The 14,073-nt window shown below is 39.9% G+C and overlaps 1 protein-coding gene across 1 annotated transcript in view; it reads left to right on the top strand.

Moving 5' to 3' along the window:
* ANTXR1 (ANTXR cell adhesion molecule 1) overlaps positions 1-14,073 on the top strand; it is a 309,785-nt gene that overhangs the window by 193,085 nt on the left and 102,627 nt on the right. Inside the window, exon 14 of the mRNA XM_043987300.1 lies at positions 2,050-2,091. Within this exon, the coding sequence (XP_043843235.1) occupies positions 2,050-2,091 (42 nt within the window). The remainder of the gene's footprint in view (positions 1-2,049; positions 2,092-14,073) is intronic.

Raw genomic sequence — 14,073 nt, 5'->3', positions numbered from 1 at the left:
TTCCCCACAAAGTTCCCACAAACCAGTAATTCTTAAAATGTGATTTATAGAGATCCTTTCAGCAGATCTCTTATATTTAATATGACCACAGAGTCTATATATTTTTTTCTCCTTATGGCTTGAATTTAAAAGTTGTTTATGTCATTGAATTAAAACCAGACACTACCTCATTAGTGTCTTGTTAAAAAAAAAAAAAGTGGTGCCAATTTCCTCATTCATTATGGAAAAGGTTTATTTCAGAATGTCAAGAGAGACCAGGTGGGGTAGGTGATCTAAGAGGCCTTCCTTGCCAACATGGTCTCTGGGCTAGAGGAATCAGAAAGCCTCTGTCCTATATTCTGGGGCTCAATATATCGGTCCATGTTGCTGGGAACCATAAATCAGCAGTCAGAGAAGTTTCTGAATCTTTCATGATTCTGCTGGTAGAGTAGCATGTGAACCAGGGTGTTTTTCTTGTCAAAGAGTTGTTATTGTTCTTATTCTTGTCCTTGTTTAATATTGGGAGTAGGCTTGTACTGAACCAGGCACATTCCCTCCCAGTGAACTCTCGTAACCAACAACTCCTTTTTGCAAAAAGTTTGACCGGGATTACAGATGCAGCTAGTAGACTAGGGAGCAGAGTTTCATCCTGAATTTTTTAAAAAATCTAGCCTGGTTAGAGACCATAGAATTTAAAGCCAGAAGCAGCAACCACAGAGTTTGCAAAATGAGGAGACTGAGGATATACATAATGCCACTTCTAACCCTAAATCCTATTCATTTATAAGACCTGGAGAGATTGTGACTTGCCTAGTGTCACACAAGTAGAAGTAAATAACAGAACCAAGATTTATGTTTTGGCATGTAGTTTCTCTGAAGGAGGCAGCATGGCCAGTGAAAAAATATTGGATTTAGCATCAGAGGGCCTGGATTCAAATCCCATGACTCTACCTTGCTAACCTTAGGCAAATCATTTCAGTTCTGGGTGAAATTATAAAATGAAGAAATTGGATTAAAATTCGAAGATGTTAATCTCACTGTGGGCAGAACTTCACATGGGAGGGAGGAGGGGACAAACAGATTGAAATGTGATTGTGAAATGTTCAACAAAATAAGTAAAAATACAGCACACCATAGCTAATGTTAATTTGGGGGTTTTCTAGGTCAAAATGCTGCCCATAGGTATTGATTTCTATTTGAGTTTGACACCACTGAACTGAATGACCTCTAGAATCCCTTCCACTTCTAAATCCATGAACCTATAACTGCAAATCCAAAATTTTTTCATCAGTTTTGAGTAATCAGACTCATAGTCTAAGCCTCATAAGAATCATACAGTATCCAGCTGAACTACCTACCCAACCCATTACATTTATTGTGACAGTAAGATACTCAGTTACCTTTATTCATATAGCATAGCATAGTGAATAAAGCACTAGACTTGGAATCAAGAAGACCTGGGTTTGAATCCAATCTTAGATACTATTTCTGTGATCCTTGGTTAAGTCACTTAATTTCTATAAGCCTCAATTTTCTCATCTGTAAAATGGAAATATAAGCACCTTCCTCACAGGTTTGTTGCATCAGACAAGATAATGTGTGCAAGTGCAAAGCACTTAGCAAATCTTAACATGTTATAAACATTTTTGTTCAGTCATTTTTCAGTTGTGTCTGACTCTCTGTGACCCCATTTGGAGTTTTCTTGGCAAAGATAATGGAGTGGTCTGCCATTTCCTTCTCCAGCTCATTTTACAGACGAGGAAACTGAGGCAAACAGGGTTAAGTGACTTGCCCAGGGTCACACAGCTGGTATGTCAACTGTCTGAGGCTGGATTTGAACTCATGAAGATGGATTTTCCTAACTCCAGACCTGGCATTCTATCCACTGCTCCACCCAGCCCGTTATAAAAATATCAGACATTATTATTGTTATCCTCATTGATAATATCATGGCAAAAAAGTATCCTATAACATTATGCTGTCATACCTCTGGGGCATCTCATTGGTTCAGGTCTCTTCAGAGTAAAGTGGCAAGAAACTTTGTCACCTATTTCTCTGTTTTCTTTTCAGATCATCAAAGAGCTTCCTCCACCCCCCGCAGAGGAAAGTGATGTAAGTATTAGGAGAATGATCTCGCCTCTCTTGAAAAGTCTTTGTCAGTTCTACAAGCCAAATGGAATAGGTCAGAGGTATAAGAGATTATTTAGGTTAAGACCCACTCTGGGCTAGTCAGGTAAAATCAGTGCCTCAGTAAAGACCATGTAGATTAGAATTATGGAAAAGTAAAAATTTCCTTGTTTTCTTTTAACCATATATTAAGACAGGACTTGAATTGAATATTCACCTGGATTGGCTAAAGTAATCAAAATTAGTTGATTAAAAATAGTTTTTCAGGCTTTCCCAAAAAGACTACAAAACTGGTCATACCTAATTTTAACAATCCATGATTTCATCAACATTGATGTGCCCTCCACCAAAGCTGATTATAACCCCTTGCTTGGTACAGAGTTTTAATAAGTTGTTGAGGTTAAAAATATCCATCAACCAATGGCAAACCTTTAGGTACTGAACCACTTTGAGCATAGCTAGACTGGTGTTTAGATGAAAGATACAAAGTCCATCACATGACTTCTACTCAGAATTTCTCCATCAGAACTTCTGTGCACTGCTGTAGCCTCCGAGGTACCTTTCAGTTCTAGATCTGTGTCCTGATGAGAACCTTCAAGAACCCAGTGCCACTCTCATTCCATGATGTAATAGCAGAGGAGCAATTTGATCCAGGGTTGTTTTAATGTCACTTTTATTGTGTCTGTAATTTTAAAAGGGAATGTAACTACTCGTCATCTTTCCCAGGGTGAAATTTTATGTATGGATTTTCTATTTCAGGAGGGGGGGAAGCTATCATATGATCAAGAAACCTACTTGTTTTAGAATCTTGAAATGTGTTGATGCCCTATTGTTCCTTTAAAGAAATAATATTAAAAATTCTGCATAATGTAGCAATGAGTACATACAAGAGAGATGGTTCAAGACCCATTCCTGTTTTCAAGTCTTCCTTGAATAAAATAATATAAAGTGCTTTGCACACATCGAATACTCTAATGGATCTGTGATCTCATAGAGTCATACTTTCACTCCAACAATTTTTTTTTGTGGGGCAATGGGGGTTAAGTGACTTTCCCAGAGTCACACAGCTAATAAGTGTCAAGTATCTGAGGTCAGATTTGAACTCAGGTACTCCTGAGTCCAGGGCCAGTGCTTTACTACTGTGCCACCTAGCTGCCCCCCACTCCAACAATTTAAATCATAACCCCCCTCCTTGCAATTCCATACAACTCTCATCCAAGTTCTACCAAAGGTCACTACAGAGTATGCCCATCCACACTCTCTTTGGACACTGTAAGGCGATCAGTAAGGCAATCAACTTTGTCTACCTTCCATCCTTCTTGCTCTATAGCATCTTCTCTTCCTGTCTAACAGACCATTGATAATGTCCTTTACCTCAAGTTCTTCTTAGAGTTCCTTGTTGGTATTTTTTTATGTCTGCTAACACCTCCCATGTACCTTTCTGTTGTCTCTGTGGGATACTCATGTTTTGTTATTCAGAAGCAACAGTGTTCTACACTCTTTGCCAGATAACGACACTGGTAAAATGGTGCATTATAGATAGGTCTTTGCTTTCATGGGAAGCTTCAGAGAAAGAGCTTTATAGCTTCCTTAAAGGTTTCCTGGGTCCAGAAGATTTTCCATTGTACTATCTTTCCCAGATATACATACTGTTGGATTGTCCAATTCAATTGCATTATGAAATCTAAGCAATAGAAATGCATGTGATCAATCAAGCAAGAAGCATTTATTAAGCACCTAATATGTGTCAGGCACTGTTATCTTTCTAGGGCAGATGAACAGGCCAAAATCCTTTGAGTGACTAGAGTTATTCTAGAAGCTTTGCAAAGACCTGGAGATTAATAACAATCAACACAATATCATCTAGAAACAAAAGTCAGTGAATAAGCGTTTATTAAGCAACTACTATGTGTTAGGCACCATGCTAAGAGCTGGGGACGTAAAGAAAGGCAAAAGATAGACTCTGACCTCAAGGAACTCACAATCTCATGGGGGAACAAGTATGTACTAACAAGCCATATACAGGATAAATAGTAACTTATCAACAAAGGAGAAGACACTAGAATTAAGAGGGAATGGGAAATGCTTCCTGCAGAAGGTAGGCTGATAGCTGGGACTTGAAGGATGCCAGGGAAGCCAGTTGACAGGATTGAGAGGAAACACTTGATGTATGGGGGGCATGGGACAGCCAGTGAAAATACCCTGAGCTAAGAGATCGGGTGCCTTGTTTGAGAAACTAGTGTCACTGGATCCTAAAGTATGTGGGGCTTGGGGTGTCTAAAGTGAAAAAAGATGGACAGATAGAGAGGATTTTGGGTTGTGAAAGACAGTTTTTTTTTTTTAAGTAAGGCATTTGGGGTTAAGTGATTTGCCCAGGGTCACACAGCTAGTGTTAAGTGTCTGAGGCTAGATTTGAACTCAGGTACTCCTGACTCCAGGGCCGGTGCTCTATCCGCTGTGCCACCTAGCTGCCCCTGAGAAAGACTTTTAATACTAAGTTGCTGTTCATTCATTTCAGTCACGTCCAACTCTTCATGACCCCATTTGGAGTTTTCTTGGTGAAGATATGAGAGGGGTTTGCCATTTCCTTCTCCAGTTCATTTTACGGATGAGGAAATTGTGGCAAACAAGGTGAAGCAACTTGCCTAGGGTCACACAGCTAGGAAATGTCAGAGGCCAGATTTAAATCAGGCAGATGAGTCTTCCCAAATCCGGGCATGGCATTCTATACACTGTACCACCTAGCCACACTCAAACACTAAACAGATGATTTTATATTTAAGCAGGGAGGTAACAAGAAATCAGTAGAATTTATTGAGTGGGGACAGGGTGACACAATTAGATCTGTACTTTAGGAAAATCACTTCAAGACGGAATGGATGATGGACTGGAGTGGGGAGAGATTTGGTGTTGGTGGATAAGCTCCCACTCTCTATAAAATGCTCCAATAGCGTGCATCTCAAATAGCCTCTGACAACCAAAACCCAACTCCTGGCCTTCTCGTGGTGGAACTGTTCCCACTAACAGGAGAAGGGACGAAGGTGAGTCACTGGCGCCTTAAAACCAGTCGCTTTGGGCAGGTGGGGCTCGTTAGCCTTGGCAGGCAACCTGCCTAGGGGAAGGAAACCCTGAATTTAAATCTCCGCTGCCTTGCAGCTATACCCATATATGGGAAAGGCTTCGGGAATTAACCCCGAGGAAAAATCAGGAGTCGGAGTCCCTTAGGCAGTTGGATGTTGGACATCACAGCCCTCTGGCAACTCCTGCGGGGAACTGGTGCCAAACTGTATTGGCTCTGCCTCTCCTTTGGATCCACCAATGTTGCTGAGAGGAAAAACCTGCTGCATGGGCAACAGCTTGTTTTCCATATTGATCCTCCCAGGCCAGCACCCTGGAGAGGACACTCCAGCTACTCCTCATGGGGTAGATACAACACAGGATGCGGCAGTTACTGGTTACAGTCACTCAGGAGCTGCGGCTCCCACATCGGACTGCAGAACCACACTGTGGCCTGTGGCTCTTCAAGGCTCTGATCCATGGTCGTCCGCGACTGGTGGAGGCCTACTACTACAGAGTCTAGATGTAAAGAGATGAGAACCTACACTGAGGTAGGTGCAATATCAGACAAGAGAAAAGGGTATATTTGAGAGATATTGTAAAGATGAAATCAACAGGCCCTGTCCAATTAGATATTGGGAGTGGTAGTAAGAAATACTGAGGAGTTGAGGATTTGATCCTGGCATATGAGGAGAAGGTGGTACCCTCAATATTAATTAGAAAGTATAGAAGAGGATGGAAAGTCTGTGGGAAAGATAATGAGTCAAGTTTTGAACATGTTTGGAATTTAAGGTGTTTCTATGGGGATCAGTGGATAGAGCACCAGGCCTGGAGTTAGGGAGATTCATCTTCCTGAGTTCAAATCTGGCCTCAGATGCTTACTAGCTATGGGACTTATGCAAGCCACTTAACCCTGTTTTCCCTCAGTTTCCTCATCTGTCAAATGAGCTGGAGAAGAAAATGGCAAACCACTCCAGTACCTGCCAAGAAAACCCCAAATGAATTAGATACGACTGAAAATGACTGAACAACAACAATGGGACATCTAGTTCAAGATGCCTAAAAGACACTTAGAGATGAAAAACTGGAGGTCAGCAGGGAGGTTAGGTCAGATTTGAGAACTATCAGCAAAGAGATAATAATTAAATTGATGGGAACTGATGAGATCACACGGTGAAATAGTGTAGAGGAATAAAAGAAGAGGGTTCTGTGAGTATGATCTGGATGAAAATCCAACAAATGAAACTATGAGAAAGAACAGTCAGTTAGGCAGGAAGAAAACCAGGAAAGAGCAGTGTTCCAAAAACCTGGAGAAAAGAGAGTATCACGGACAATATTACCTGGATAACCTGAATCTCCCTAACTCTCTGTTGGATCTTCTCCATCACAACATTGAATACTTTTGGCAAGCATTAATCTTTGTGCATCACTTAACGTTTATTTAGAGGATCACTGAACAGGATTATTTCTATTGTTACATATCCAAGGATCTTAAGTGGTTTTCATTCATGAATGGGAGAAACCTTACATTAAAAGATTCTGCAAGTTAGCATTTTGTTCTATCCAATCAAATGCTTTTTACAAGCTACAAATAATAAACACAATGGTATCATATATTCTTTACATCTTTAAGCTAACTGTAAGATGATAAATATGTGTTCCCTACTAACATCCTCATCAAGAATGACCTCATTTTATGTATATTTACCCAAATAAAGATTTTCTATAGATGGACAAATAAGCGTATAGGTTGGTAGTCATTACTGTTTTCTTGGTCAACTTTTTTGGTGTGGATCAAGTCTGAGATTTTTTTTCATGCTTTTATATCTTACTTCTTCATATAATCTGTCTTCCTTAATTCCCTCACAATCATATGATATCCAACATGGATCTCCTTTATATAGTCTTGGTTCGATCCAACTTCTTTTCTGGTCCTTGTCTTCTTTGTGCCATTTTACATCCTCTGTAAACACCTGAAGGACTGACGTTAGAGTTCAGATGTGATGGTTCCACTATCCTCGATGGTGAAAACAGTCATTGCATATCATTTCCATCTTCCTTTTGTTGTAGATTTTCCAACTTTGGTTAGTTAGATAACTCACAAAGCTTTCTGTAAATTGGTTTTACCATCCACTACTTCTCTCCACTTTATGTAACGATACTGTTCATAACCATCCATCTTCCTTTGTAAACTTTAGACAAGTTTATATTCTAACCTGATGTTGCCTGTGGCAGCCATCCCTCTCCAGTTGGCAAGTAAGTCATATTTTTGCTGACTAAGCTACTTTCTGGGTATTTTTGGTCTTCTTTTCATGGCAATTAATTTGCATTGATTTAACTGTTGGATTCAATTATTATAGTCAGTGTCTATGTCATTTATATTCTCCAGTTCACCTTTTTTATTCTCAATAACTTGGTTAAATATTTTTAATTGTATGCTACATATTTTTCTCATCATTTTTCTTTCTTCCATAGAATAGAATTTTCTATTTTGTAGAATAGCCAGGTTAACTGTTGGTTCCTGGAAGAATTCTAGGATGTGCTATTATAGGGATGGTTACTGAGCATTAAGAAGAGTGTGACAATTGGAATGACGCCACCTGCTGGAGAGTTACTGTAGGAAAGCTCCAACATGAGGAGAGGGCCTCTGAGGGCAGGACCATGCATCTTTTCTTGGGGGTCAGGAAGTGACGTTGGCTTGTGGGAGGAGGAAGGGGGAGGCTGGCGCGCTGGCTCACTCTCTTCCATGTGGGCTCTGGTGGAGAAGGGAGCTAGGAATGCTCTCTCCCTTTAATAGATAGATGAATCTAGGCCTTTCTCTCTTTACCAAATCCTTATTCTCCTTAATAAATGCTTAAGAGTCTAACTCTTGCTAAAGCTTATAATTTATTGGTGACCACTTATTAGATATTTTAGACAGTATAGCTAGAATTTTAGCCCTTTCCAAGAGGAAGCAGTTCTCACAAAAAGTCAGCATTGGCTTCATCTAGAATGGTTTGTGATGGCTGAAACATTTTCTTTTTTGACCAGGTAGATAGGGAGGGCAGCTAGGTGATGCAGTGGATAGAGCACTGGGCCTAGAGTCAGGAAGACTCATCTTTCTGAATTCAAATCTGGTCTCAGATATTTACTAGCTTGTGCTTGCCTCAGTTTCCTCATCTGTAAAATGAACTAGAGAAGGAAATGGCAAACCACTCTAGTATCTTTGCTGAGAAATCCTGCTATATGTTTTTCTAGTCAAATCACATCTGGTTTATCATATTCAGGCCCATTCTCCACATTTTGGGAAGAATATTAATAAAGTGAAAAGTATTCTGAGAACAACCAAGATGGAAATAACCCTAGAGTTCATGCTGTATGAAAATTGATTGAAGGAAGTGGGGAAATGTAGCCTTAAGAATACTCATGTTGTCTTCAAGTACTAAAAAGCCGTCAAGGGGGTAAGAGAGATTATATTTGACCTCCTTCATTCCAAAAGGTAGAGCTAGGGACAATGAGTGTGAGTGTCAAAGAAGCAGAAAGCCTTAGCAAAGCTATCCAAAGTACCTCAGCTACTTCAAGAAGCCACATGGGTTCCCCTTCCCTAGAGGTCTTCAATCAAAGCCTGGATGCCTATTTGCCAGAAATATTCTAGACTGGACTAGATGCCCTCTGAAGTCCCTTCCAATACTGAAATTCTATGGTCCTGGACCATAATACACACAGAAAGTCAATGTCAAAGGTAATGAAACAGTGGGTGGAACTATATAGTAACCATCTGTCCTGTTTTTTTTATCATATCTAAAGCCTATAGATTGAATTCTCCCACTAATAGTGACCAGTGTACAAATTATAAAATATACTAGATTGGGGGGGGAAATCTGTTGATAATATGTTGGCTTTTTTCTCTGGCTGCAAGACATTGCTGTGTACAAGCCAATTTGTTCTCCATATCCGCCCTTGACTCTTTTGTCAAGTTTCCTATGTAAAGAAATAATGGTGAAACTTTCAATTACATATGGCTCCCATATCCTGAATTGTACATGTAGGAGTCAGAGGATTTAATAACTGCAACCAATTAAAACAAGTTTTGTTGCAATGCTCACTTTCTACCCAGATACCAAAGAAGGAAATTACATTGCTGTGCCATAGAGAAACAAAAAAAAAAATCTCTTTACATTTATAAAAACCTTTTCTTTATCCATCAAGTATTTGGATTCTGAGCTAATTTCATCATTTCCAATTTAGCTTTGTTTCTGTTTTATGAGACCATTGACTTGGGTTGCCTAGTATATGCCCTAAAATGTGAAAGAGAGCAAAAGATTCCCTTTGTCTAAATTGTCTTCATGTTGCTCTTTAGTTCTAGAAAATAACTTCTCTTTTTCATATAATATTCTCCTCTAGCATCAAGAAGTTATATTTTCCTGCTGATATTAACTGTCTCTATTGATAGACCTGAAGCTTATTGGACAGCAGTGTAATTCTGAATACATCCAGTACAAAGGGACATGAAAATTGGAAAATGGCTTCCATTCAAACAACCATAAAACGACATGTCCATCCATCCCTACCCTTATGGCCCAACTTAAGTGCTGCCACTTCCATGAAGTCTTCTCCAATTCACATATCAAAGTGAACTCTCTCCTCATAAGTCTATGCCTAGACCTAGATGGGCAATAGAGGCATCCTTGAACTCCTGTCAAATAACCTCCTCTTGCCACATAAGCCAAAAAATTTCAGTCAACTTTTTAAACTTTGTAAATCTCACCTGGAATAGAATCAGTACCAGGTGCTTTGCCAAAGGAAAGGAGCCTAATGCCATTCCAAAACCTCTTCTTTATTTGGAAATTTGTATAGAGAGGGGTTGATTTCAACTTGAAGTAAACCATCAGTGGCTTCAGCATTGATTGATAATGGTCTGTTGAAAACACTGACAGTCATCAGACCATCTCTGCAGGATCATGTCCTTATCACTAATCAACATGGCTCCATCAGCACTGAGTAGTTGAGATGCATCATATGTCTTTGGCCCATAAATAGCCTTCAGGGTATCATAAAAGCACTTTGGATTGTTACTATCTGCATAAAACTGAATTTTATCTGCCTTCTTACTGAGCCAAGAATCCTGCATCTCTTTGAGCTTTGCTTATGCTTTACTTTTGATGGAGTTGAATGCTGGCTTCTTAGACACAGATGAACTATCCTGATGGTAAACCTTGTGGAGTTCTTGTTTTTCATTTAGCAGCTTCTGAATTTCCCCATCATTTTCACCAAACCAGCCTTGATGTTTGCAAGTGCTCTGACCCGGATAAGCAAATGCAGTGCTGTACACCAAATCTCTGAAAGCTGCCTATTCCTTTTCTGCTCCAGTGTTGCCAACCATGGCTTGGTTCAACTTTCCCTCAAAGTTAGCAACAAACTGTTCCCATTCAGAGAATCAGATACCAGACACTGAGGTACTCTCTTGAGGTAAACTGCCAAGCATTCAAACTCTACTGCAGAGAGCACATCTCTGATGGGCTGGCCACATTATTCAAATACCAAACCTACACTTGCCTAAAAGACTATTTTATTGGAGAACTCACAGAAGGCAAGCACTCACATGGTGGTCAGAAAAAGTAATATAAGGATGCTCTCAAGAACACTCTTAAGTTTGATTGCATGACATGGAAGACACTGGCACAGGACCACCCAGCATGGTGTGCCCTCATCAAAGAAAGTGCTGCGCTCTATGAGCAAAGCAGAATTGAAGTAGCACAAAAGAAATGCAAGATGTAGAAATTTAGGGAATTCAACCCAAATGTTCACATGGATTATCTGTATCTGACCTGTGGTAAAGCATTCTAAGCTTTTATTGGTCTGATCAGCCAGTCAGATACACTGTAACTTGACTCTAAAATAGTGATGTCATTGTGGTCCTCTTTGATAAAGGAGGACAACAACCAACCAAGCCTAGACCACTCCTTTACAGTTATCAAAATCTTCCTTCTGTTTGTTTGATTAACTTACACATCCTAAGTAAATTGTTAAAAATAAAGGGAGGTTCGGGGCGGCTAGGTGGCGCAGTGGTTAGAGCACTGGCCCTGGAGTCAGGAGTACCTGAGTTCAGATCCGGCCTCAGACACTTAACACTTACTAGCTGTGTGACCCTGGGCAAGTCACTTAACCCCAATTGCCTCACTAAAAAAATAAATAAATAAATAATAAAGGGAGGGGGGCAGCCAGGTGGCACAGTGGATAGAGCACTGGCCCTGGAGTCAGGAGTACCTGAGTTCAAATCCGGCCTCAGACACTTGACACTTACTAGCTGTGTGACCCTGGGCAAGTCACTTAACCCCAATTGCCTATCTAAAAAAATAAAAATAAATAAAATAAATAAATAAAGGTGGGGGCAGCTAGGTGGCGCAGTGGATAAAGCACCAGCCCTGGATTCAGGAGGACCTGAGGTCAAATCCAGCCTCAGACACTTGACATTTACTAGCTGTGTGACCCTGGGCAACTCACTTAACCCTCATTGCCCCTCAAAAACAAAAAATGATAGATAGATAGATAGATAGATAGATAGATAGATAGATAGATAGATAGATAGATAGATAAATGAGAGGAGAGAGAAATGCTATGCCCTTAATTCTTCTCATTTCACCCAATACTTTTTCAGTAGTAGCACTTCTAAAAGAAACCAACCTGACAACTGGAGTGTCATTACATTGTTTTTTGGTTTTGTTTTGGTTTTTTTTTTCTTTTTATTGAATAGAATTTTATTTTCCAAAATATATGTAAAAACAAATTTTAACATCAATTTTTTTTTAAAATTGTGTTCCAACTTCTCTTCCTCCTCCATTCCCACCCCCCCCACCCACTATAACTCAAGCATTTCAAAATAAGTTATACATGAGTAGTCATGGAAAACATTCCCACATTAGCTAGGTTGTGAGAGAAAACAGTCAAAAAACTTACTCCTCCCAACTGGGTGTGAATGTTATTCCCTCCATGAGCCAACTCTGATGAGTTTAAGGTCTTTGAGCTAATTCTATGTTCCAAATTTTCTTCCTCCCTCTCTCTTCAACCTTCCCTATGAAATCAAGCAATTCAATATGTCATACTTGTGCTGTTATGCTGAACATCTTTACCTTCCTTGAAAGTATTTTTCTTTTTACTACTCTTTCCCTAAATCTGCCCTTCCCTCCTTCCCCTTTCTCTCTCCCTTATCTCCCTCCCCTCCCTCAGGGCAAAAATATATTACTATACCCACTTGAGTATATATCTTAGTCCTTCTTTGAGTCAATTCTAATGATATTAAGGTTCACTCACTCCCCAATTCCTTCCCCCTCTTCCCCTCCCCTCCATAAGCTTTTTTCTTGTTTCCTTCATGTGAACAACCTCTCTCCAGACCATCTCTCCCCTTCCCCCTCCCCCAGTCTATTTCTCCTACACCTCAACCCTATTTTAAGGATGTCATTATGGGTTAGTTAGGTGGTACAGTGGACAATGCACTAGCCCTGGGCCCAGGAGGCCCCAAGCCCAAATCTGGCCCCAGACATAAGACACCCCACAAAGAACAAAACATAACATCCCTTCGTATTCAGTTCAGACCTGTGTCCTCTGTTAAATCCTTACTGAGATAGTTCTTTTTTTTTTTTTTTAGTGAGGCAGTTGGGGTTAAGTGACTTGCCCAGGGTCACACAGCTAGTAAGTGTTAAGTGTCTGAGGCCGGATTTGAACTCAGGTCCTCCTGACTCCAGGAACAGTGCTCTATCCACTACGTCACCTAGCTGCCCCACTGAGATGGTTCTTATGAGTTTGAAGTATTATCTTCCCATGTAGGAATATAAATAATTTGATCTTTTAATATCCCTCATGAAGTCTTTTTCCTGTTTATCTTTTTATGCTTCTCCAGGGTCTTGTATTTGAAAGTCAAATTTTCTATTCAGTTCAGGTCTTTTCATAACAAATGCCTGAAAATCTTCTTTCTCCTTGAAATTCCATGTTTGCCTCTGAAAGATGATGCTTAGTTTTGCTGGATACATGATTTCTGGCTGTAGTCCTTCCTTTGCCCTCTGGAATATCTTATTCCATGCCCTCTGGTCCTTTAATGTAGAAGCTGCTAGATCTTGCCTTATCTTTACTGGAGCTCCACAGTATTTAAATTCCTTTTTTCTAGCTGCTTGCAATATTTTCTCCTTGACCTGGGAGTTCTGGAATTTGGCTATAATATTCCTGGAGGTTTTCCTTTTGGGATCTCTTTCAGGAGGTGATCGATGGATTCTTTCAATTTCTATTTTAGCTTCTGCTTCTAGAATATCAGGGCAATTTTCCCTCACAATCTCTTGGAGGATGGTGTCTAAGCTCTTGTTTTGGTCATGGTTTTCAGGTAGTCCAATGATTTTCAAATTATCTCTCCTAGATTTATTTTCCAGGTCAGCTGTTTTTCCAAGGAGATATTTCACATTGCCCTCTATTTTTTCATTCAATTGGATTTGCTTTACTGTGTCTTGGTTTCTCATAAGGTCACTAGCTTCCATTTGTTCAATCCTAATTCTTAGGCAATTATTTTCAGCAGACAGTTTTTTCATCTCCTTTTCCATTTGGCTTTTCAAACTGTTGACTTTTTTCTCATGACTCTCCTTCATTGCTCTCATTTCTCTTTCCATTCCTTCCTCTCTTTCTCTACATCTTTGTTCTATCTCTCCTACTTTCTCTTCAAAGTCCCTTTTGAGAGCTTCCATGGCCTGAGACCAGTTCATATTTTTCTTGGAAGCTTTGGATGTTGGAGCTTTGACCCTATTATTATCTTCTTCTTCTTCTGAGGATGTATTGTGGTCTACCTTTCCACCAAAGAAGTTTTCGATGGTCTTCTGCTTTCTCTGCCTACTCATCCTGGCTTACTGTTTCTTGGCTTTTTACTCCTTAAAGTGTAGCACTGCTTCCAGG

Source organism: Dromiciops gliroides, chromosome 2, assembly GCF_019393635.1.
Source record: "Dromiciops gliroides isolate mDroGli1 chromosome 2, mDroGli1.pri, whole genome shotgun sequence".
In the NCBI taxonomy this organism is placed as follows: Eukaryota; Metazoa; Chordata; class Mammalia; order Microbiotheria; family Microbiotheriidae; genus Dromiciops; species Dromiciops gliroides.
This window is presented reverse-complemented; position numbering and strand designations above follow the sequence as displayed.